The following is a 26,730-nucleotide window of genomic DNA, read 5'->3' on the forward strand; positions in this document are numbered from 1 at the left end:
ATAACTGTAACAAAAGATGTTGATTCCTGTTCTCGCAATTTGTTTACATATCTATCCTTAAGGTAAAGTGAAAGGAATTAGTTATTAATGTCTTCTGTCTTCTCCAGGATTTCAGTGGTCTTCCTCCTGTGTCTTCATCTTAAATATTTGAATTCCGGGATTTGAAACATTTGTTATTAGGAGGGTGAATGAGGTGTTCTGATGATTTAATATGCAATGGCTTGTGCCTTTCATTTCTGTTAGTCAAAATCAACACAGTTCTTGCTGCGTTTAACAGGTGCTTAAAGTGGCAAGATCCTTTCTACAAAATATTTTTAATAATATCTATTCTTAGATGAACTCCAGTTAAGGGAAAGAGTATGTACTAAAAGTAATCTTCAAATCCATTAGTATGCTGTCTACAAACATTTTCTCCATGGGGGACATACATCATTGTGCCCTTATTGGCTTCAGTTTTTACTTATTGGCTTCTCTTCTGTCCAGCATTTTTAAATGTCCCACTGTTACCTTAAATACAATAGGACTTGAGTTAGTTTCATCATTTCTTCAGTCTTTTTGTTTTCCACATTTTTGTTCTGCACAGGTTGCCTGTGTCTTCTTCTAAGGCACCTTGTTCTAACCACCTTGACTTAGAGTCTTTGAATCTTCTTTGACTCTTCTGCATTTATTGATCACACATCCCATGAGTTCCTAGAACTGAATTCTACTTCCATTTTTTTCAACATACTTTCACATTTTTTTCTCAGCCTCTTTGCTATCACTTTTTTCTAGATTCCTTCAAAAACACTAGCTAGTTGTTTTGCTTTTACTTTTACCTTCTACCCACACTGCCCTTCAGTTAATCTTCCTTATGTATGGCTTTCATTTTGTTCCTTTTCTGCTTGAAGTGGCTCCTTGTCATCCTGAGAGTAGGACACCCTGACTCTTGGGTTAATTTTATCAAGCTTTATCTCTTACTGCTCCTTAACACAAATCCTCTCTTGGACTAGGCTAGTCTTCTCCTTGCCTTACCCTTATATAATAAGAAAAAAATAGGGTATTGGAAGGGAAAAGCTTAAAAATAAGTGTTTAACTTTTTATTCTGAAGTTTCAAGCCTATCTAAGTAGAGTAATACAACGAGCTGCCCTGTGTCTTATCTGCCTCTTCAATAACTATTAACATCAACCTCTTGCCAGTCTTGTTTTATCTATCCCCATATCCCCCCATTGCGGGGGGGGGGGGGGCTGACAGTATTTTAAAGCTAATTGCAGACATCGTTCACCTGGAAGTATTTCCGTATGCATATGTAAAAGCTATCTATCAGTTTACCTAGTGCAGATCTACTCTGTGATGGTTTCCCTGTCCATTGGTTATTTAGGCTTGTTTACACACTTTTGTTGTTCAGATCAACTCATTCCATTCTGCCTCCCTATCATTTCTCCTCCGAAGGTCCAGCCTCCCCTGTAGTACTATACCACAGCTATTAGGATATTTAAAGACGTTGACATATGTTATTTTTGATACCCGTCACAGCACACGCAGCACAATTTGAACATATAGTAGACATGTGATAACTTTTAAATAGGGGCACTTGGGATTCAGATCTTTTACCTGGGTTTTATTTGCACTGGTGGAATTTTCAGCTACAACTTTTAAGTTTTTTACCAGACATTTTGGTTTTATGTTTTTAGATTAGCAATAGCTTTGAAAGAATTGGGGATTTGGCTTTAAAAATCAGCTTTGAGGTCTTGCACACTTAAGATAATAATGTTTTTGGCAGACTGGTTATCTAAAACCTACCTGGAATTATTTTCAATTTATCTTTTACTTAGTTTTCTTTTTCTTTAAAGCTTTTTAGTGAATTAATAATATTACTTTTTCCTTGTGTACACCAGTATTTGTCAAAATAAAGTTTAAAGACTGGTAATTTTTTTAACTTCTATTTTTTATTATGAAAGTGACTCATCTTGGGGGAAAAATTGGAGAAAAAGGCAAAGTATACACACAAAAACTCAAGTTACTCATAAATTTACTACCCAGACTACTTTTAACATTTGGTGTCTGTCTTCTAGTCTTTTTCAGACATTTTTATGTGTTTGTATACACAGAATAATTAAAAAAAAACATTGTGTCGCTGCCATAGCCTTGGGCCATAACAGCAGATGCTCGTGTTCTGTTGTTTGTTTATTAAATCTGGCCTGTAAACAAAGTCAATGAACCAGGCTTCATTCTGGTTGTAGTGCTAGTGGCATGGTTTGTCAGTTGTTGTTATTATTTTAACTGTAAGTACTTGTTGGGGGCAGAAGAAATCAGGGTATTAATTATTATCAGGTAAATGGGGCTAACAGCTTTGTATCAGATTGACAGCATTTTAAAATTTTGGACTTGAGATTTTCAGAAGTTGATGGGTTCTCTATGCTATGTGGAAGATTGGGTTCTGATACCACATGCTTTTATTTTCCCATCTCGGTGAGATGCGAGTTTCTTATAGCTAGGGTAATGGTCATGCAAATTCTGTTTCTCTAGGGCCTAGCACAGAATAGATATTTAACAGATTATGCCAAATGTGACTTATTTTTGCTGTGAGCAAGGAGTGGTGTAGAACACACATGTTGTCTGTACATTATTGTTAGTTGTCTGTTGTTATTAAGCATGTTATCTCAAAATTTAGCACCTTAAATAAACATCTGTTTTCTCACACAGTTCGTGTGAACCAGGAATCCAGAAAGAGCTTAGCTGGGTGGTTTTGGTTCAGAGTCTGAGTTGGCAGTCATATGGAGGTTTAACTTAGAGGACCCACTTCCAAGGTGGTTCATTCACATAACTATTAGCAGGAAGTTTCACTTCCTCACCAGATAGGCCTCTCCACAGGGCTGCTTGAGTGTCCTAACAGTGTGGCAACTGTCTTCGCCCAGGGCAAGGAGAAAGATCCAATGCCTTTGATGGCCTGCCCACTGACATTTCCACTTTATCCTGTTTTTAGGGGTGAGTTACTACGTCTAGCCCATACTTAAGGAGAATGAAATTAGGCCGCAACTTGAAAGGAGGAGTATCAAAGAATCTGTTGGACATATTTTAAAACTACCACATGCGTTGAATACATAAACTTCCAATTGATTGACAGTCAACATTAAGGTGACCTGACTCCAGTGAGCTGCATTTTTAATATGCCCTTGGATTAATTCTGATACACTAAAATTTGAGAGTCACTAACCTAAAAAAGTAGAAAGAGATAACCATGTTCATGGACCAAAGGACACAGTGTTTTGATGTAACGTCTCTGCAAGTTGTCCTATGAACACAAACTCCTAGCTGGCTTTTTTTTTTCTTTAGGAAATCAACCAACTAAATCTAAAATTCATATGGAAATACAGAAGACAGAATAGCCAAAACAATTTTGAGAAGGTACAAAGATAAAGTACTTATATTATCTGCTCTCAAAATTACTATGGAAAAAAAGCTCTACTTTGAAGTTTTAGGAGTTAATATACTCTGTGTTGGGGTCTAGTAACAGATCTACAATTTTGTGGTCACTTCATTTCCAGTTAAGAGGCCCATGGCAGTTCAATGGGGAAAAGGCAGTCTTTAAAAAAAAACAAAAACAAAAACAAAAAATGGTGCTGTACGTCATTATAGATTTAAAAAATGTTCCCTGCCTCTTACCTCTGTATAAAACTCCTAGAAGAAAGAATGTTCACAATACTCATGTCTAACCAAAAAATTGTAATGCATGATATATAAAGAACTCGTGGTGGTGATGGTGTAGTTGATAAGTTGTGTCCAACTCTTTTGCAACCCCACAGACTGTTGCCCACCAGGCTCTTCTGTCCATGGTATTTCCCAGGCAAGAATACTGGAGTGGATTGCCATTTCCTTTTCCAGGGGATTTTCCTGACCCAGGGATCAGACCCTCATCTCCTGCATTGCAGGGGGATTTTTTTACCGCTGAGCCACCAGGGATTCAAATAAAGAACACAGTAATAAGGCAAACACGTTTTTTTAAGTGGAGAAAAGACTTGAAGAGATACTTTACCAAAGAAGATATGAGTAGCCAGTCTGCATATGAAAAGATGCCCATCATTTAATCAGTAAACTGCATTAAAACCACAGTGAGATACCACTACATACCTGCTAGAATAGCTAAAATTAGACTGATTTTATTAGATGTTGGTGAGAATTTGCAGTAGTTGGAACTCTAATCCATTGCTGGTGGGACTGTATAATGGTATAATCACTTTGCAGTACAGTTTAGCAGTTTCCTGTAAAGTAAAACATACACTTACAGGTGACCCTGTAACTTCATCATTAAGTATATACCCAAGAGAAATTAAAACATGTCTATACAAGGACTTGTATGTGAAAGTTCATAGCAGATTTATTCATAAAAAAGCCAGTGCCTGAAAATAGCTCAAATGTCCCTCAGCAGGTGAATGGATAAATTGCAGTGTATCCCATCAATGTATTACCATTCCAGTAAAATCTAACCAACTACTGATATATCCAACAACATGGTTGAATGACAAAAATATGTTGAGTGAAAGAAATCAGACCCAAAAGAGGATATCCTGTAGTTCCATTTATATGAAACTAGAAATTTAGATAAATCTAATCTATTGCGCTAGCGGATCAGTGGTTGCTTCAGGCTGGAGGTAAAAATGGGGATTGACTAGGAGTGGGCACAAAGGAGACTTCCAGAGATGATGGAAATGTTCTAAATTTTGATTGTGGTAGGGATTATGTCTGTGAATATGTCTGCTGGACTTACTACTCTGTATCTTTGAAATGTATCTTGCTGTGTAGAAATTATACTTCTTTAAGTTGATTTAAAAACTTGTATCTCTTAAGGTTTGGATTTTCCACAAGTTACATAGATAACCATCTGATCTTGAGAGGTGGTGTTCAAGATTTATCCTTTGAATCGTTTATGGCTTAGTTTTCCTGGTATCAGGTCTAGGGAGAAGAAAGCCAAACTGTTACCTTCTTTTACAGTAGAATTGGCTCCCCCTTCTCTTCGTGCTTATAACATATCTTGGTTTTAGAGGTAGGGTAATGGGATGCCTTGTCTGGGCTGGTTTGTGATGTCTTTTTCTCCAATGGAATATGCTATTATAGATGGCTACCATGCCATTGAAGTCCTGTCATTGTGCTTCTTGACCAGCTCATCAAGGTAGATGGGCAGGAAATAGCGCATGACTCCTCATAACTGACTCATCTCTTATGGTTGCAGATTCTCATAAACACAAAGATAAGCATAAAGATCGAGAACACCGGCACAAAGAGCACAAGAAGGACAAGGAGAAAGACCGAGAGAAGTCCAAGCACAGCAACAGGTAAGGGCTGAACCATCAGGCTCCTCGCCATTCAGGCCCCTCCTCCTCGTTCAGGCCCCTCGCCTTTCAGGCCCCTCCTCGTTCAGGCCCCTCGTCGTTCACGCCCCTCCCCGTTCAGGCCCCTCGTCGTTCAGGTCCCTCCTCATTCAGGTCCATCGTCGTTCAGGTCCCTCCTCATTCAGGTCCATCGTCGTTCAGGTCCCTCGTCATTCAGATCCCTCGTCATTCAAGTAGGCTTGGCTTACTTGAAATAGGCCTGAACTTGAACCACAGGTAAATACATGGATGGCCTTGATAATTCAGGCCTTACTGGCGATGCCATTGTTCATTCAGATCAGAATGTCCAAAGCAAGTATGGTAAATTGTTAACACAGGATGGCATTTCATCAAGTGTCCAGAGAACTTGCTTTGATAAAAGGTGACTGGATTGGAAACTTGATAGATATAGATTGATATTTTTCTTCTTTCTGTACTTTAAAGGGTTTAAGTTTAAAAATTCTTAACTTAGGCTTCCATGGTCTATTAGTCCCTGAAATCATATACAAAAGGATGGGTATATGAGATGTTCCTGAAGAGACCATTCCTAGCTTTCATCAGTTTACCAGAGGGCTTCAGTTCTCACAAAAGCCAGTGATCACCAGTGTAAATGAAACTCAGAGGTGTTGCCCTCTGGGATCCAGGAGGGATCAGAAAGATGTTTTCTTGTTCATTTTGCCTCTTTTTTGGTGTAGGTGGCAGGTGGTTAAGCCCAAAGACAGGGTATCTTTAGGTGTAGGACTACTTATTGAAAATGAGGACTTAAACTTCCATTTTGAGTTAAAGGCAGTTGTTGGGGGAAAGCCATATGATATTCCCATAATTGTCTAAATTTTGTGGGAAGGAACTTAAGGCACAAGTGCCTTCAACCTAGAGTCTCTTAGAACTACTTCATTAGGTCTGCTTATTGTCTATAGACAAAATATTTTTAACATAAATACATGGTCAAAAGTTTTTCTCCAGTGTATACAAAAATCTACAAGTAAATAAAAATGAGACAGATAATCCAGCAGAAAAATTCATGAGAGGATGGAGCAAACTCTTCACAAAAGAAGATATCCAAATGGCCAGTGGAAACACTAGAAGGTGCTCAACATCATTCATCAGGGAGTGCTCTCTTTGGCAGCACATACACTAAAATTGGAACGATACAGAGAAGATTAGCATGGCCCATGTACAAGGTTGACACGAAAATTTGTGAAGCATTCCATATTTTTATGCCTTATCAACCCAAATATTAACTGATAGCATTTCTTTCTACTAAAATTCCAAAATATAAATAGGTTCACAGGAATATGTGCTGTTGTACGAACACAAGACCAGTTTAAGAATTTAAGAAAGAATAAAATGTACCAACATAACAAAATAAAAAAAAAATACATTCATCAGGGAAATGCAACTTCAATATAATATCCTACGCAACGTAATAATAGCTAATTATTAAAATAATGCTAATTCTAAGACCTTCAAATGGTGTGGAACAGTCCCATGTCTGATGGGACTCTAAATTGTTGAATCATTTCACGAAACTACTTAGCTGTGTCTTTTAAAATTAACATATGTATACCTTGTAACCTAAGAATTCCATTCCCGAGTATATTCACAACAGAAATGTGTGTATATGGGCACCAAAGGGCAGGTAAAAAGATATTTAGAGCTGCATTGTTTTTAATAACCCCAAAGTAAAAATCTCCCAAATGCCCGTTAGTAGTAAAACGGATAAAGTGTGGTATATTCATATTATATCTTAGGATACTATATATAAATAAATATGAAAGTAATAAACATAAGTGAATTCCACAAACCTATGTTGAATGAAGAAAACTAGCCAAAAAATACATAGTGTATGCTTCAATTTGTTTGAAAAACAGAAAAATGAATCAAGACCTTTGGAATCCAGGGTCATGGTTATCTTTGGTGAGGAAGGAAAGGTAGCGGTTGTAAAATGGTATGAGGGGTACTTCTGGAGTGGTGTCAGTGGTATTTTTCTTGACTTTTGTGGCAAATCACATTGTAGCTTTATTTTGTGATAACTCTTTGAACTCTGCATTCTATATATATGCTACTTTTATTTTTAAAAATTATTAAAAATAAGGCTTATCATGGAAAAGGCATGATAAAGTGAATTCTTTCTTTTTATAATCATTAAAAAATTTTAAATGAAAATTTTAAGGGAAGAAGTCTTTATGAATCATTAAAATAACCAGATTAATTTTCTGTAGTGAGGATGTTTCTTCAGGAATCATCTACCACTCCTGTGGTCTTTCCCCACAACTTGCTCATTTCTTATCACTTGATTATCTAGTTTCTATTAGTCCAGTAAATTTAGTCTTAGTACTAATAGTTGAATCCAGTTCACATGCACCTTTTCTTCAGTTTGTAGTCATCTACCTAATATTAATATCTATGTAGATTTGAGAGCAAAGATTATTGCCAGGAATAAAGAAGTTCATTTCATAATGATAAAGAAAGGGACTAATAATCAAGAGGACGTAACAGTTACAAAGCTTCCCTGGTGGCTCTGCCTGCCAGTGCAAGAGAGGCAGGTTCAGTCTCCTGCCTCAGGAAGAGCCTTGGAGTAGGAAATGGCAACCCGCTCCAGTATTATTGTCTGGAAAATTCCTTGAACAGAGGAGCCGTGCAGACTATAGAGTCCATGGGTTCACAAAGAGTTGGGACACGAATGAACAGTAGCAAAGAGTATGAACAGTTATAAATGTTAATATAATCAGTTATAACTGACATCAGAGTCTCAAAATAGATGAAGTGAAAACTGTTAGAATTGCAAAGAGAAATAATATTTATAGTTAGATTTTGCTACCTCTTTCTCAATTGATGGGAAAATCATCAAGGATATAGAAGACTTGAAACATCATCAATGAGCCTGATTTAATTGACATTTATAGAATATTATACTCAGCAGTAAAATACACATGGAACATTCGCCAAGGTACACCGTGTTCTGGGCCGAGGCCTTGAAACTAACTTCCCCTGGCTTTCCACTTTTCTGTCTACCTTTTTCATCTTCTCATTCCAGATTGCAGAATGATTCTCTAAGTCTGGCTGTCTTTCTCTGCTGCATCTCTTGTGATTCACCCTTCTTTCACCTTCCATTTCTAATCTCCCTTAACTGCTTTTCTGTTCCTCAAAACACAGAGTGTCTTCTGAATACCTCTAGATTTTCAAATATGCTGTTACTGGTTCTGGAAGACTCTGTTGCTCTCCTAATAACATTCTTTTAATTGCAGCTTAGAGTTCTTCTTTCGGGTATCTTTTCTGCCTGTCCCCCCCTACCCCCATATTAAAGTACCATTTTTAAGGGTTCTCTGGCACCTTGAATATATCCCTCTCACAGTCGTTACCAAGTTGTGGTGGTGTTGTAATTGTCTCTCTACTTTTCTATGTCACCTATTTGACTCCTGATGTCCCTGGGAACAACATTGGGGTCTGTTGTCTTCATTTATGTCCTCAAGGCTTACTGTAGTACCTGACAGATAGGTGGTACTTAGTAGTATATATTTATTGAATCAGTGAGTGGTGTACCTATGGTTACACCAGTTACCATCGTCTCTCTCCTTTTCGCATATTCTCAATATTCTGTAGGAGAGTTCCCTTTGGTCATCCCACATTTCAAACACTTTTTGTGTGTGTTTCTGTCTGAAATATGTAGAACATAAAGTTTGTCCTTTGGGGGAAGTGGCATTCACTATATTGTACAACCATCCCTAGTATCCATCTTTAGAACTTCTTCATCATTCCAGATAATCTCTGTACTTCTTAAATAATACTTCTTATTTCCCCTTCCTCCTGTCCTTTAGCAGCTTCTATTTTCTGTCTCTGTGAATTGTTCTATTCTAGCTACCTCAGTCAGGTAAGTGGAGTCATAAAGTATTTTTCCTTTTTGTGTCTGGCTTATTTTCCTTAGCACAATGTTTTCAAGGTTCATCCATTTTACTGAATATCAGAATTCCATTTTTATTTATAGTTGAATAATATTTCATTGCATGCCTGCCACATTTAAATTCTTTCATCTGTTGTTGGATTCTTGGATTGTTTCCACCTTTTCGCTATTGTGAATAATACTGCTATGTACCAGGGTGTACAAGTGTCTGGAGTCCCTGCTTTCAATTCTTTTGGGTGTATACTTAGGAGTAGAATTGCTGATCATGTCAAACAAGTATTTTTATCTTGCTTGCCATATTTATGATGTGCTAGTTGATGTGAAGGGCCAAAAATTTATGAGATAGTCTTGACTATGAAGAACTTATCATCTGAGGAAAATGCTTACACATGGATCAGATGAAGAAAAACTAATTTTTATCTTAACCTGAAATCTGTCCAAAAAAAGACTTTAAAAGGATAGAAGTTACTATTTAAACCATAAGCTTTTAAAAAATGGGCGTCTTATTCTCTGACACATCTTACTTCACCAGCCATAATTTGCCATTTGTGATGGAAGAAAAGAATTAGGTAGAAGTGGCATAAAAAGGCTTTGGGACAGAAGTTCGATCCCTGTCCTGATTTACCAAAATCTGTTAAAAAATTTTAGAATGTAATTTTTTTTAAAGCCTTATTCATCTTATTTTTTAAAAGTTTTTATTTATGGCAGTGCTGGGTCTTCTTTGCTGCGTGGGCTTGTCTCTGTTTGCAGGCTTTTCATTGCGGTGGCTTCTCTTGTTGTGGAGCACAGGCTTTAGGGTGAGCGGGCTTCTGTAGTTGAGGGATGCACAGTCTTAGTTGCTCCATGGCATGTGGGATCTTCCCAGATCAGGGATCTAACCTGTGTCTTCTGCTTTGGCAGGCAGATTCTGTACCACTGAACCACCAGGGAAACCCAAGGATGTAATTTTGACATCATTTTTCTTGAAGTCCACAATGGCTTTCTTGTCTGTGTAGAAGAACGTCTCCTGGTTCTGGTCTCTCCACTTAAGTGTCTTGTGATGTTGACTAGTTTACTTAACCTTCCTCAACTGAACTTTCTTGTCTTCCTTAAAAGTGTACTTTTCCACGATTATAGGATAGGCAAATTCAGGAGTTTATTCTGTGCAGTTTTGTGCCTTTTAATATTTTCTTTATTTTCTAATCAGAATACTTGAAAAATAATAGCCTGTTTGCCAAAAGGCATTGAAAGAACCTGCCCCTAGGTTTTGTTTACACACGACTAAATCTAGCCCTGGATCTCTAATTCACATGTGAGTAAGTTTAAGACAGTTTAACCAGATGATGTGTTGTAAGCAGACTTTTAAGTACTTCCTGTTTTGACCTCTGTTGACACACTGCCGCTTTGCAACAAAGCAAGTGTATTGGTTATGGTCCAGTAAAATCCTGTACACTGTGTTCCTTTTTAAATGACTTCTGATCTTTCTGGTAGTTTTGGGTTTCTTTTTCTTCTTCAGCACATTAAGGAATCCTTGAGGATTGTTTAATCACCTCTGAAGCCCAGAATAATTAAGATTTAGTATGTTCTGTTCCAAAATGCTTTATTTTAAAATTTTGCTCATCAACCCTGCCTACTTTTGTGGCCATCTATTATGAAGAAACAAGTTCTACAGTAATGTGTTTCTATATTCTTCCTTCTCTGCTAGATCCTGGCATCAATGATTTTTCATTAGGTTATACTTAGGACCCAAATCCAGGAGGCCTCTTTCTCCTGCACAGTAATATTGTACTGCATACTTGGAGTGTCAGAGAATGGGAAATGAGCCTTTCTGAGACAGACCTCTCAGGAGATCCCATCTTATTCATGTACTTCCTCCTCTTATTATTCTCATCCAAGGTGCTCCATAGGGGAAGTGGGGTGTTAAAGGTCATTCTATTTCATGTCTTTTGTGTGTGGACATGAGTCTGAGGCGACAGGCCCCAGGTCACACAGCAGTGTGGTCACAGAGTGAGGCTGAGAGACCAGGGCTTCTAAGTCCTAGTGTGACTTTAAAGGACCTGATGTAAGGTAAAGCAAATCTCTCTCCCGAAGAAGTTAGTTGTGTCGCTAAACTGTCTGTGTTTAAATACAAGCACCTCTTTCTCATGCATATGGTAGGCAACTTAGGTTTTACAATGCCAGATCCTTTCAGATGCTGCCTCTTTCTTTTTGGCCCCAAATCCCTAGACGTTTTGGCACTAGAAGTATTAACCTCATTAAATTCTGACCTTGTGAAAACCCCATCTCTGACTATCTGGCCTATAGGAAATTTATACCAAAGTCAAATAAAAATAATTTCTTCTATTATCTGTCTCTGATACTGCTTTTTTCTGTTAGCTTTGATATTTAGCACTTCTAGTCTTTTAAAGCAATATATAAATCTTCTCTAAAGAAACAAAAGGAATTCTCTGACTAGATGCTAAAGAATCACTGAGCTTGTAGGATTTGACCCAGATACTTCTCTTGAAAGGTTGCATTCTTAGCATAAATTATCTTTAATACTAGACCTGTCATATATACAACATCATTAAAAGCAGTTGGGGGTGCTTATTTTAGAAAATAAAGGACTATCACATGTGAAACATAAGATTTCTCCTGCCAACTTTTGACTGTGTGCATCTCTTGTCTTTTTTAAACCTGATCCTCAGAGTGGAGTGAAAAATTTGTGGAAATCCAGGGAAGATAGAAGAGCAATGCTGTGAAATATAGTAAGGAAAGTGCTTTTTCAACCCTGTTGGTAGTACTAATTTATACAGTCAGTGTGAGAATAAGGATGCTTTTGGTTTCTGCCTTGCCTTCAGTTACATATCCTACCTGAATTAAAGTTGAGAGAACATAGATTTTTAGGAAAATGCACTGGAATTAATCAACTGGTTCTCAGATTAGGGAAATTTTTCTGCAAATAATCACATTTAAAAAGATGTGTTTACTGCTTTTTTTGGTGGGGGGGGGTGGGGGCAGCTTATTGCTGAAGCCCTCCATTTATCTACACGTTCTCATAGCAGCCTGTCTTGGGGAAATGGACAATTAACATAGTTAAGTGGAAGAGGTTGGGTAGTTAAGAAATGAGACTGAGTATCACCTCCATATTCATGTGATGTAGTGAAAAGCACACTGAATTAGAAGTGGAGAGGCCCGGTCCTATCCTTGACTAGCTGTGTGTCCTTATCCAAGCCACTTAACTTCTGCATCTTTTTCCACTTTGGTTGAATGTTAATAGCAACACTAGCCTGGTCAAGCTTTCAAGTGTGTAAGGGAGAATTCAATGTAAGTATGCATATAAAAGCTGTTTGGAAACTAACATACTCAGTAATTGATGAGATTATGATGAGTACCACAAAGCGTGATAGAATTGCCATTCTAATAAATTGAAGCTGTTGATTTTGGTAGTTGAATCTAATTTAGTAGTTACTTATTGATAGCAAATTTGGTGCTCTAGTTTTCAATGATACCTAGCCCTATTATGATGACCTGTAGTCTTTTTGTTGTTGTTGTTAAAGCCTTTTCAGGGTGGAAAGGGTATTTGAGCTAGCCATGGAAAGATGGTTAAGATCTTGACAAGGGAAGGTGATGGCTAGAAAGAGTGACATTCTAGACAGTGAGAAAAGATAAAATATGGAAGGGCTGTCATGTACTTTGCTCTGGGGAAAATCCAGTTAGGTGGTTGCCTAGGTTAATAGGATGGATTAGAAAATGGGGCCTCCAAAAAGTTGCTTGATGCAGAACTCCTAAATACTATTTCAAGAAGCTGAGATTTGATTCTGAAGGGAGCAAGAAGCCGCTGAAAATAGTTGAGAAAGGGAAATATAAGACTTAGTCACAAGTGACATGGGGGGGTTGTCTAAGAAAAAGGATTCCTAGCTTGAGTAACTGGGTGACTATTTACCCTGTTAATAGAGAGAAAGAACTTAGAGGAGAAATGGGAGTTCTGTAAGATTCCACTCAACTACCAGGTTTTAATAACTGTTGGGATTTTGCCTATTAACCTATAATGGTGGATGAGCATTAAGAAATCTGGGAACTTCCTTGGTGGTTCAGTGATTACAAGTCTGCGCTTCCAATGCAGGGGTCCTGGGTTTGATCTCTGGTAGGGGACTAAGATCCCATATGCCCAAAAATAAGTAAATAAAGAAATCTTCACTTCTTAAAGCCTTTCAGAAACTAGCTTCTGTGGTTTTTTTCAGAGGCAACTTTAGAATTTATCTACCTAAAATTTTGATTTAACAAACGTTACTTAAGCTTTAATTATCTGCTTTCCTTTGAAGGGCCATGGATTTCTTCCTTTCGCAGCTTAGCATCTTTCTAGGCTCTCCCAGAGGAATCCACTATGACTCCATTGACTGCACCCTTCGGGGGGCTGTTGTCTTGAGGAAATGGGCAGGTTGCTGGAATGAGTTTGTTCTCTTAGCCATTAGTGGCTAGGTCCTATTCTCAGAAGATAAAGAGGCTCCCCCTTCTCTTCCTAGCAATGTTTCCTTTTTGCCTTATTTGGGGAGTAAGGCACCAGAATGGTCAAAGGCATGACTTCCTGAGTTTAAATCCTAGTCATTGCTCATTAGATGTATTTTCTTGGGTGAGTTACTGAACCTTCCTGTGTCTCAGTTTCCGTATGTGTAAAATGAAGATATTTATGTCAGAGTTTTGTTATGGGGATTAAATTGCTTAGAAGAGTGCCTGGGACTTTGTACTGTTTAAGTGTCTGCTAAATATTTTTATTAGTGATAGAGGACAGACCATTGTTTTAGTTTTCTTTAGCAGATTTAAATGGTTTCCCATAGCCAACATCCTAGTTTCCCAGAGGATCAGACCGGGGTTTTTTCCTAAAGAGGTAGCAAATGCCTTCTCGAGGCAGAAGAAGAATATTTTTCTGTCTTGGGCTTCCTGCTGCCACCCCCCTACTTCCACCGTCTCTCTCATCCTTCTTCGTAAGTGCCTAGGGGAGCCTGGGTCAACTCTCTGTTTTATCTGCACAGGTCCACCAAGAATCACACAAGAGGTATGATGGATACAGTGAGATATCAGCTGGATCTCTTTTGGAAGCAGCCAGAGGGGCAGTATAGTGGGAGTGCATGGTTAGATGCATGGGCTTCAGATGGCCTGGGTTCAAACTCTGGCTCCACTACTTGCCAGTGGGACAAATAATTTAACTTGTCTCCCTGAATTTTTTGTTTTTGTTGTGCTGGATCTTCCCATTTATTCTCTTTGGCATTGACTTTTGCTTGTCCAGACTCTGATGTTTGGTAGATTTTATCCCCAAACAGATATGAGCCCGAGCCAAGGAGTCAGCTTTTGTGTATACCCAATAATTGGATGCTTTCTGAGTTCCTGATGATGAAATTTATATTTTATCCAAAAGTGTGACCATTTCGGAGATTCTAGGAATGCCAGCTACTGTCTGTATTTTAGCGTTCACCGTACCCCAGACTAAACTCATTCTTAAAGTGTATTTGTTCTTCACATCTCTGGGTTTCCTTACTATGATCATTAAGTTTTTCTAGTTTATTTTTCTTATTTAGCCACACTGAAGTTTCTTCAGTATTGGAGTCACCTGTACTGCTGCCCCAAACTGGCCAGTATTCTAGTCCTCAGTTTTATTTACAACCCATTCTGTGACTTTTACATATTGTGTGTATTGTGTATGGAAAAGTAGTGGGATCAGTACATAGACATGGGTAACATCTCTTAAAATAAGATAGTCAACATATGAACTCCTCTTTTGCAGTGGTCAGAATTTCCATCATCTCACTATCATCAGTGGAAAGGTAATGCCCTTTAAGCCACTGTGAAAGTCAAGCCAGTTTTAAGTCTTTTGGAAAAAGAGGTACATGTTAGGAAATCCTGAATGATGATGAGTCAGCCTCACTGATCCCAGATTGGCTGCATTTGTACCATTGGCCAAATCCTGCTTCTGACTTGCACGGCACAGCCTTCAACATGCTTCTGTGTCACAAGACTTTGACCTCCAAAAGCATCTGCTGCTCACTTCCGGTAGATACCTCGGGAAGACTGACCCTGGGGTTTGCTTTTCGCAGCACTCCTGTCGGTGTCAGGGTATGGACGAGGGGGTAGGACTCCCAGTACTCTGGTCTCTGTTTCTGGAGGCAGGGACAGGAACAGCACATGACAAGTAGACACGATGTTAGCATTGTGTTCAGAGACTTAATACAGCTTCGTAAACCCACATTTCTAACAGTCCCCAATGGAATGGCTTGTACCACAAGATGTTCCTTAACTCTGAGTCTTCTGAACTCAGTATAAAAATGCAAACTGGTTCTCTTCTATCTAAACAATTGGGAATAGAGGAGAGTGAGATGCCTTTGAAAGTCAAGTTAGTAGTTTCATCTCTTTTGGACTTTGCGATTAATTGTGACCTACAAAGGGATTACTACACTAGCAGAAACTTTGAATTTCCTGAATAGATTTCCCTCTGGTTAGCAGGCAGAGGAAGTACTGACTTCTTTCTCTTACCTGGGGTTGGCCTGAGTATCAGTGCCACTGCCATGTCACTTGTTGACTTCTTTTCCCTGATCTCTGTGTGGCATGATAATGAATAGCAAAGCTGAAAACTGGAGTGTATACTCATGGTTCCCATGCTGTGATTGCCAGGAGACCAGAAAGCCAGTTTTCTAGTATAACAGAATCATGTTCTAAGAATTGCTTTCATTGAGAAAGAGAACAAAGCAACTAGGGCAGCGGAGGCAAAGAGGTGGAACATAAAGGAATAAGGACTATAGAGCATTCCTAAACTCAGATTCCTGAATCAGCCTTTTAGTTTCATGGGAAGACAGTCTCAGAGGTAGCTATCCCAGAGTTTTATCATTTCCAATATCCTAGGTCTTGTCTAGAAGGTTGATGGTAGAGGAAAATCTTTTAACTTTATACATCAAGTCTTAGACTGTCCATGCCTTTGTCTCTTTAACACTAGCTTCCCTTAAGTGGTGGCTGTCAGCTTCATGGAAATGTAATGATACTGATCTAGTGGAAGGTGCTCTGAACTCAGAGATGGAAATGCTGAGTTTAAATCCCAGCTCCCCTTCTTTCTAACACTGTAACTTGGAATAAGACTTTGAACCACTGGCTCCTCTGTTTCTTAATCAGTAGAAGGCAATGGCACGCCACTCCAGTACTCTTGCCTGGAAAATCCCATGGACGGAGGAGCCTGGTAGGCTGTGGTCAATGGGGTCGCTAGGAGTCGGACATGACTGAGCAACTTCACTTTCACTTTTCACTTTCATGCATTGGAGAAGGAAATGGCAACCTACTCCATTGTTCTTGCCTGGAGAATCACAGGGACGGGGGTAGCCTGATGGGCTGCCATCTATGGGGTCTCACAGAGTCAGACACGACTGAAGTGACGCAGCAGCAGCAGCAGCAAGGGAATAATAAAGACTTCTTCACAGAGGTGTTCTGAGAACTGAGTGAAATAATGTATGTGAAAGCACTGAACATATTGCTTGCTTAAATTTGTCCTTTTTTCTTATTCTGGGGGGAAAGTATATCTAATCAATATTATGGATGTCATTGTTCCAGATTTTTTGCTTTTAGGCAGAAACTTCTTTAGATGACCTTTAATTCCTGTTAGAGTTAATGTTCAAAACAAAGCTGAAACTTCAGTGCTTGTATATAAAATAGTAAGCTCACACATTCTGCTGGTAGTGTCAAAGCCATGGGCCTGTGATTTCATATATGTAAACTCCTGGAGAATCAATTGCAATCCTGACAACTACTCTTTCACTATTCTAATGCTGAAAGAATTCAGGAGAACTGAAAGTAAGAGCATTATTGTAATTGGTATCCATTTTGTACAAAATAAAGAATAAGTTGTTTCTAAAACACTGCTGTGGTGAAAACAGATTATGAGAGCACATTGAGTAGAGAGTGACTTCGTAATAATGCTAAGAATAAAAAGCATGGTGGGAAAAATTGATCATCATGTGCTAGCACACTAGAATTAAAAAAAAAAAAACAAAACTGTACTTACATAGAAATCTGTTATTTTCCAGTGTGGCACATCTAAATAACAACCTAATTAATGAGAACAACACAGAGGGAGGAATATATAAACCAAGGAAAGTGGACATTGCTTTATTTTTCCTCTGTTGATAGTTCTGGGTCTTCCCTAAACCTGTAGTCCTATTTATGCTCATCACCCTGCCCTCTTGGCTGGATTTCATAGTTTTTGCTGATTTATTATCCAAGCCCCCATCATTAGTTGGGGCTCCTTTTGTTTCCAGAGATGTGGTTGGTAGCACTTGGTGTCCTGATCCAGGTTCTGGGGCTCTCACCTGACTGGTATCATCTGTTTCTCCCTTTCTGACCTTGGGTGTAGCTGAAAATGCTAGCCAGATCTCTTTAGCACAAACTTCATGGAATGGTTGTAACCTAATGACCTCATTGCTGGTAAAATCTGTTTGTTTTTTTTTCCTGGGCTGAATGTGGTAAATGTGACAGATGGGAAATACAGTCTATGGTAGGAAAAGCAAGAGCCTGTGCTGCCTGTAGGATTGGCTGTCTGTCAGCTGGGGTTGTTGTCAGCTATCCTATTTCTAGGGATGACCCCCAGTTCATAGCCCTTGAATTCACGTTCTCTTTTGGTAACTTGTGGAACATATTGGCTGCTGCAGTGAGCAGGGTTCCTAAGCCGCCTGCCCAGTGCACTGAAGAAAATAGTCATCCAGTGTCCTGCCACCTTAAAATACAGCTCCTGAATTTTGCTCCTTAGTTTTTGTCCACTTGCATGTTTCTATGTAACTGCAGTTATTTTATATATTCCTTATTTTTTTTTGCTTGTCTTAAATTTATCATGTGTAATTACAGGACTCACAAATTATAACATAACAGCTACATAATGATAACTGTGATGTATAGCTTTGGTATATCACAGTTTCCCCCTCTGATTATTTACCGAGGCTCTATCTGGTTTCTTGGTGGTTTTTTATTTGTTTGTTCTTGTTTGTTTTTTCATCATGGGAAGCATCAAAGTGAACATCTTTCTGTAATGCTTTTCCCAGAGAGAAATCTCCAGGAGCTAGACCCCAGGGTATGAATATTTTAATGGTTCTTATTTTATAATGTCATATTTTGTTTTCCTGAGGAGTAGCACTTTTTTTTTTTAATAGTATTACCAGTGTGTACACAAACACCTTTAAAAGCAAGGCTTTGAAGAACAGGCCCTCAAAGCATGCCCTTGCTTTGAGATAGGGCTTTTCTTATTGTGAGGAAAGGACCAAGCAGGATTTAGGAGCCCCTTGTAGAAGTGACTAGCTCTTCCTCAGCTGGCAGGAAACACCGACTGTGTCGGCTGCTCACTGCACAAAGCCCAGGCGTGGCCACATTTATGGTATGTCTCCAGTCTGGCACTGAGCCACTAAATGATTTTTGGTGAGCTGTTCTTACCTCCTCACATCAGATGTGAGTGCTCAAGTTGGAGCTTTCATTATAGTTTTTTGCTGGTAGAATGTTGTAGAAATACAATGGGTTTGTTGTATCATAGACACTTTAAAAAAAATGTCCTAGTATGTTTAAAATAACTGTGTTTCTCCCTTGGATTCCTTTGCTCTTTGAAAAACTTAAGACATTAAGCAAGATAAAGTCTGATGTAGTGAAGAGTTTCTGCTTGAATTTTCTGTCAGGACTGGTTATTTAAAGCATTGTAAGTTTCCATGGTTCATGTTATCTCAGGGTATCTTGTGAGTTAATCTTGTGAAATGAATCCTGTGGTCCCTACTCTGGGCTTACTGTTTGTGTCTTATTTTCACAGTGAACATAAAGATTCTGAAAAGAAACACAAAGAGAAGGAGAAAACCAAACACAAAGATGGAAGTTCAGAGAAGCATAAAGACAAACACAAAGACAGAGACAAGGAAAAACGAAAGGAAGAAAAGGTACAGAACTTCCCAGTGGAGAAGGAAGAGGTGTGGGGTGTATTTTTCATTTTGTTTACCTTTGAAAGCAAGTCATGAAAGTACCTTCATTGAGAAGTAAGATCCTCTGACCATTTTTTTTTTTAATTTATTTTTCTATTGAAGGATAATTGTTTTATAGAAAGAATTTTGTCATCCCCTGACCTTTGAGTGAAAAAGTCTGTGTCAAGAGATGTCAGAGCCTACCAGAGTCTTAAATGATGAAAACCAAACTTTACCACTGTATTTCATGTACCAAATCTATCCATGTCATTACCTTACTTTATATGGTAAATTGAGGGATGTAGGACTTCTGGAAAAGTCAGTTTTCTTTCTTGGGGAAAATTAGTTTTTTGTTTTTGAGAGAAGGCCTAATACCACATTGGTCCTCTGTTGAATGAAACTTCTTCCTGAGTGAAAATTTAGTGACACTGGTGCTTTTTGTGGCTTTTGGTTCCAGTATAACCAGCACAAGCCTTCCCAAAATAAGCTCATCTGGCTATGAATGAGGAGTAGTACTGTGCCTAGCCTTTTTAAAAAAGTTTTTTAGTTTCTCAAAAAGTAATGCTGGATGGACTTGGTAAATTCAGACAGTATAGAATAGGGGACAGTAATGAAAAATAATCTCCCTTTAACCCTCAACTCACTGTCCTCCATCTTTCCTGTGGCAGCCACTGTACTTTTTTTTTTTTTTTCTTTTTTGTATTCTTTCATTGGTACCCTATGCATGTGTCTATGTGTATATTTTTGTCTGGAAAGTTGAAGGAGGGCAAACATGAATATACTTTGCCTAAGTCAGTGAAGATGGGAAATAAAGTATTCCTTTTCATTTGGGTTTGTTTTTTTATTTCCTGTCTGCTCTGCCGAGGGCACATCTTTGAGAAGTGGAGTGTATTTATTGAGGGAGGGGACCTACCCTCATTTAAAGGTAAAAAGCCACGATTTTGAAGGGAAACACTTCCCAGTAAAGAACTGTAAAAAAGAGTCTTAGAAAAGTGTCAAGATCTTTGGTTCACCTGTTCAATTTTGCTATTAAGAGTCAGTCTGGGATCAAGATTCCTCAGGAGTAGAGGCACAATCATCTCAAGTAAGGTAGACACTTCTTCAGCTTTAGTCCTTTTAAGATACTAATCAGTTACTGCTGTTTTACCTTTCAGATTAAAGCTTCTGGGGATGCAAAAATAAAAAAGGAGAAGGAAAATGGCTTTTCTAGGTAAGACTCTGCTGTCTTGGCTTCTCTTTCTCCGTGTGTGTCCAGCAGGCCAGCTGCCCATGTTGCAGTGTTGTTTGAGTTCACCTAAAATGCACTGACCTGGCCATCTCCAGGTTTTCAAGGAAGTTGGCAGTGAAAGGACTTGGTCTTAGCCAATGAGAGCATTTCTAGAGTGCCATTTAGCAAGACCGACCAGCACATTTTATAGAAGGCTATTTTGAGTGGAGAAGGTTGGCAGGAAGAAGTTTTTTTTTTTTAATTGAGATATAATTTACACTTCCATAAAATATACCCCTTTAAAGTGTACAGTTGATTGGTTTTTAGTTTTTCACAAGGTTATATAACCTCCCCCACTACCCTCTATCTAATTTCAAAACATTTTCATCACCCCCTAAAAGAAACTCTATTCTTAGTCAATAGTAATTTTGGAGTTTCCTAAAAAACCCCTACTCTGAATTCCTTGGTAGTATTCCTTGGTAGCTCATATATAGAAACTGATTTGATCTGCATTTTAGGGACAGGTGTAGATTTGAGCACAAGTATTTTATCTCTTTTCCAGAAGGAGAGGTCACTTTTCCAGAGAGGTCACCACAATCCAGAGGTCACCTTTCCTTTCCTTTGTGGGGCCATTTAGATTCTGTTTTCCTCATCAGCTGCAGCTCCCTAAAATAAGTCCAAATGTTTCCTCTAGTTTCAAAAAAAATAAATAACATATTCTAACCTGCTCCACTGAATGGCAGAATGGATTTACCAGGAGTTGTTGGGAGTGTTTGCCTTATTATCCAGGGCAAAATGTTTTGGGAGTTTTGCTTTCTTGAAATTTTGAACTTTCAGTTTCATTTGAGAACAGTTTTGAAAATTGTGCCATGTACTCTGGGTTCCTTACCCCAGGAGAAGCAAATGCCCTCTTTAGGCATGTTCTGTAACTGTTCCAGGAATACAGAATAATAAAGTTCAAGAAGCATTAGAGCTGTAAGCTAGGCATTCTGATTCTTTAGATAACTGACTGAACACAGGGCAACTATTTTCTGCCAGGAGATGGCCTTGGACTTTTATTAAACTAAGACTAAGATATGATTAGGCTCTCTGGACTTGGTGTGGAGTCCTGGGTTTGATTTGATCCTTTCTGGGTTAGATGATCAGAAGCACCCCCTTTGAGGCCGTGGTTGATGTGTTCGCTTTGTTGGTCTGCTCACCACCTTGCATCTTTGTCTTGGTAGAGATTCCACATGCCTCACTGAATTGGAACAGTTTTCTAGGGTTTTAAAATTTTTTTCTTCAGGCCTAGTAAGCCTTCCCATGTGCTTTTAACCTCACTTATGATAGTACTAGGATCTAGCATTTACTTAACTAGTTGGGTAAATGGCAGCATTGCTTTCTTTCTGGTGCAAAGCTTTTGGAGATTTTGAACCCTTGGGTCGGTATCAGTGGTTTCTGTGGAGGGGAGAAGCAGCTATGGAAGTTGGCCTTTGGGGAGTGTGCATAAATAAGGAGGGAAAGTTAATCTCTGTAAATACTTAAGTTCATTTGCAAGCAAGGGCATCCAGTATGCTTGTGGGGAAGGGAGGGGCAGGGACAGCATTGAAACCCTGTGAATATGCTGACTTTATTTGGCAGCTAAATCTGGGTGCTTATCCCTTGGCCCCCTTAGAGATGGTGTGACTTTCTTTGTGTCTGGAGGCCATTCCTTGTGCTGAGTGAGTTAACCTTGTGGATGCTTCTGGCTGTGAGCAGTGAGGTTCTGACAAGATGTGCCAGGCCTGGGAACACCCCAGGCTGTGGTGGTGGCTGGCCCCTTTGGTTTTTTAATTTGTTCTCTCCTCTTTTTTGGTTCAACATAGTCATCTAACAGAATCATCTTTTTATATTGAGAAGGCAAAATGCTAACAAAAATAGGACAAGGTACTCTTCTGTGTATAAAGTAAACCGAAGGAGGAAGTTGAACAGTGAAAAGATTTGGCTTAGAATGACTTCAGTTTTTTTGTTCTGAGCCTCAAGTTTGGGAAATATATTTTTATTCCTTTTTTGGTGAAAGCTTTATTTTAGCTTTTGGAGCACTAGAATAATCAATTCAGATCGCTTGTGGGGTCAGATACACAGTAGATCCCTCAAATAAGGGAAAGAAATAACTTAGGTTTGTTCCTAACTGTGATGTGGATTGTGTTGGCAAAGAGAACCAAGAGGTCATGGAAAGAATACTGACTGAAAATGAGGGGTTCTGATCCCTGACCTTGATCACACCTCTTCATCTGTAAAATGAAGACACTGTTGCGGTGAGAATTAAGTGAGAAAAAAGTGCTCAAGGAGAACCTTTTAATATGTACACATGTATGTCATTATCCTTCTGTTAGCTTCTTCTCCCAACTTTGCATTACTTTTGTAATGTGGATTTTCCAACACTCACTGGCTAACAATTTTTTTTCTCTTCAGTCCACCACGGATTAAAGATGAACCTGAAGATGATGGCTATTTTGCTCCTCCTAAAGAGGATATAAAGCCATTAAAGAGACCTCGGGATGAGGATGAGTGAGTATTTCTTACTACTTTTGAGTTGTTAAGAGAATAGTACACAGAACCTTCTGCACTAGTTGAGTTTTACTCTTTAGGAATTTGTGATTAATAGACTGGGTGACGGATTTCTCTTTGAATGTATATTTACACTTTTCTTACATTTTTTCTTATTAAAAAGGTAATGCATGTTTATTGTTGGAATTTCAAATAATCCAGAATTCATGAAGAATATTTAAATTATTTAAGTTACTTCAAGTGTTTCATCACCTCCCACAGAGAAGTTTTCATTGTTAAAGCAGTTTTTCCTAGAATCTGTGCCCGTTAATACCTTCTTAGTGAAGTTTCCATGTAAAGAAGTAATAAAATTGCTCTCACTTAAAACACGTATTTTGAGGCTTATATGTGCCTCTTAGGTTCAGTCAGTGAGGTTAAATCCTATTCATTATTTTCAGCCTTGTGAAATTTATTATGTTTTGGGAATCTACAAAGGATTTATGGTAGAAAGTAGTTGGAAGGGGAGGACGGAAATACTTAGCTCATTTGTATGTGTTTAGAATTCATAAAGAATTTCTTTCTTCCCCTTCCCCATCAAGTTATTACTTTGTGGTAGCCATTGTTGCACTGTGTGTTTGCCTCCCCTATTTCCAACTTCTAGTATTGTCTGTTTATGTACTTAGACCTCTACTCCACCTCCCTTCTAGGCCTGCATGTAGTATGAAGCTGTTTGTTTTGTTCTGCGTAGGGTTATAACTGTTGGTCCTTGGCCTGGCCTTCTTTACTTTCTCCATTCCTGTTCTTGACTGTAGAACGCCCAGCCAAGAATAATAGCAACCACGCCTGCCTTGGAGGCCGCCAAGAAGAGTTTGGAGGTCCTAATCCTACTGGTGAGAAGTACTGAGTCACAGTTGTGTTAACTACATATTCATGTTCCCCTTTCTAGTGCTGATTATAAACCTAAGAAAATTAAAACAGAAGATAACAAGAAAGAGAAGAAACGAAAACTAGAGGAAGAAGAGGTTAGTAAAGAGACTTAGGCCCTTTGGGACTTGAATTTGGAATAGGGAGTTTTTTTATAAAAATAACTTTCAAAGGCACGTGGCTTTTAGGAGTTTATTGCTCTGTTGTACAGGAAACACTGGGAAAACTCTTACGTCTTACAGTGGCTATGGCACTATTAGTTTAGATATTAGCTTCCTGGGTGTCCACTCATAGCTATGCTGCCAGCTGACATGTTCTTAGAGAAACTATACCATCTTCATATGTACATACAGAAATACTAGCAAGAAGTCATATTTTGGCTTAAAACCAGCAAGAGTTTTCCCTAGGAATGTTTTTTAGCTTTTTTTTTTTTTTCCCCCAATCTAGCAAAGCTTGCCCTTCACTCATTTTGGGTAACTCTCCCTATTTAAAGTACTTTAATGGGTGTTGCTTGGACATAGCTTGAAATCCCAGTTCTTGACCATAGCTGACCATCCCTGGGTCTTGTGCCTCTTTAATTTACCTTGTTTTCCAGCCTCACAGACCTCCTTTGTTTCTTTTTCACATTAGATTCTTCTGTGTTTCAGGGCTTTATGTAACACGTGCTGTGTTCCTTCTGTCTGGAACACATATAGTCTTCCTCTTTTCTTTGTCTCCTACCTTATAGCCTTCCTTAAAAATCTCAGTTTCAATTCAAGTACTTTTCTAAGCATTTTATTTGATGCTTGTGGTAGATTTAACATATAGTATTACGGTTACTTCTTTTGACACTTTGGATAACTTGTACTAAAGAGTTGTGGGCAAGTAATTCAGAAAAAGATGTCAGAAATTCACAGGGGGCTTCATCTTACACTCTTAAGGGAAGAAGTGGTTGAGTGAGTCCTTAGCTTTCATCCTCTGTTTGAGGTTAGCCATTGTCTTGGGCAGAATGGATTCACAGATGTAAAGTCCACATGGAAGTATCATCAGTAAAGATAGTGAGCGTAAGGGGCAGTGAGTCTTAAGAGTGTAATCTATATCATAGTAGTAGCAGCAGTATTGATGATTCAAATTAGGGGCGTTTGCTGGTGGCCTCCTGGTTAGGATTCCGAACTTTCACTGCCATGACCTGGGTTCAGTCCCTGGCCAGGGAACTGAGATTCCGTGAGCAGTGTACACACCCTACCCCCTGCCAATCAAATTAAATGTGCTTACTGTGTGCCAGGCATTGTTCTTCATGCTTTATAGCTATCATTTCATTTAATCCTTACAACAGCCCTTAGAGGAAGTGGAAGTATTGTTATTATTATCTCCATTTTACACATGCAGAAACTGAGGTATGGAGAGGTGAAATCTTTTGCCTGAGGCCACACAGGTACTAAGTGGTAAAACTGGAATTTGATTCTAAAGCCGACAGACTAGGTGCCATGTCCTCTTTCCTGTGGGACTTTGCTGATCGTTTAATTTCACAAGGAGGGAGGAGGAGTGTCTAATGAAATCATATGAAACATATGAATGAGTAGGTGAGAGATCAGGGCCTGGATTTAGGGAATTGTAGTTTTTCTGACAGCTAACCTGCTCTTGGCACATGTTCAGGTTTATGAGAGACACCTCAAGGAACTGAGCATGAAGTGTTGAGTAGTGAGTGTGGTAGTCCACTTTCATGTAGACTGTCAGTACAGACTAGTCAATAAGAAATTCACTAAAACTTCAGCTTTCTATGTGTTCTCTATTGCCTTTATGCTTAGGTTGCATTTATATAATAATACCTTTCTCTGCATTTCGAAGAGATTAGTAATAACTGTTAAAGCCATCTGGGAAAAGAATGGTTGACTTCATTTATTTAATTGTCTTAGCAAACATCTCCCTATAGGGACAGGGAAAAAAAACAGGCTGAAAGACTGAATCAGGACCCAGTCTTACTGTAGTAGGGACCACAGATGGCAAGAGAAGTCGTTTAACCTCTCCGCTGGCCATGGAATTTTTCATTTCTGGGAATTGTTGTGTAGCCTCTTAGTGACTGATAATCTCATTTTGACGCTTGAGAACATACGATGGAGCCAGCAGTTTCCTGATGGAACCACCTGAGTGCCTGTTCAGAAGCTATTCAGAGAGTGTCTTAACTGTGAGCCTGAACAGCAAACATTACCTGAATTCATGCGATCCTCTGGTATCTTCTCCTCCCAGACATACTTACACATTTATATTCTCTAATTCTGTTTTAAAATATGTATAGGACTGTAGTTTTTCCCCTTCTTTCTACACCAAAGGTTGTTTTCTTTCCCTGAGTTTATCTTGATTGCCATCCTACCACTTATTCCTAGAATGTTTATATATTTCAGTCATTCCCATGAGTCACATTCTGTTATTTTTCTGGTAAACTTGGGCTCTCATCATGGTCAATAGCAGCTTTTTGACCTTGACCAAATGACAAAACCTCTGTCTCAGAGTTTCCTTGACTATAACTGGAAGAGGTCAAACCAAACTGTCTACAAAGTTCTTTCAAGTTCTGCCATTCTGTAACTGATTTTAAGGTGACTCAAACCACCTTTCAGAGCTATATAAATCTTGCTGAATAAAAGCTTAAATTATATCAAATAGTTAGGACAAAGGAAAATATTCTTCAGCAGAGTTTAGATTCTATAGGCAGGACCCCCTCACCCTCACCTGGTGAATAGCTCATTTTTGTCTGTGTGTGTGTTGAAATTTTTATATTGGTGCATGTTTGTTCTTTTCCTATGCCACTGTGACAGCTCATCTCAGGTTACAGTTCAAAGAAGTACTATGGTAGGAATTGGTCATTGTTGTCGTACTTCCCAAGCTTGCTTACTACTTCCTGACTTTGTGTATGCAAGTGGCATTAATAAAGTATTCCCCCCCAG

The 26,730-nt window shown here is 38.7% G+C and overlaps 1 protein-coding gene and 1 non-coding gene across 2 annotated transcripts in view; both read left to right on the plus strand.

Moving 5' to 3' along the window:
- Positions 1–26,730, plus strand: part of TOP1 (DNA topoisomerase I) — an 85,901-nt gene that overhangs the window by 27,177 nt on the left and 31,994 nt on the right. The window contains exons 3-7 of the mRNA XM_043884139.1: positions 5,208–5,310; positions 19,026–19,149; positions 20,325–20,380; positions 22,811–22,906; positions 23,832–23,907. Coding sequence (XP_043740074.1) covers positions 5,208–5,310; positions 19,026–19,149; positions 20,325–20,380; positions 22,811–22,906; positions 23,832–23,907 — 455 coding nt within the window. The remainder of the gene's footprint in view (positions 1–5,207; positions 5,311–19,025; positions 19,150–20,324; positions 20,381–22,810; positions 22,907–23,831; positions 23,908–26,730) is intronic.
- LOC122682268 lies at positions 6,457–6,563 on the plus strand. Its single transcript, XR_006337287.1, has one exon. It is a non-coding gene; the product is annotated as a U6 spliceosomal RNA (small nuclear RNA).

The sequence above is a fragment of the Cervus elaphus genome, chromosome 23 (genome assembly GCF_910594005.1).
Source record: "Cervus elaphus chromosome 23, mCerEla1.1, whole genome shotgun sequence".
Lineage (NCBI taxonomy): Eukaryota > Metazoa > Chordata > Mammalia > Artiodactyla > Cervidae > Cervus > Cervus elaphus.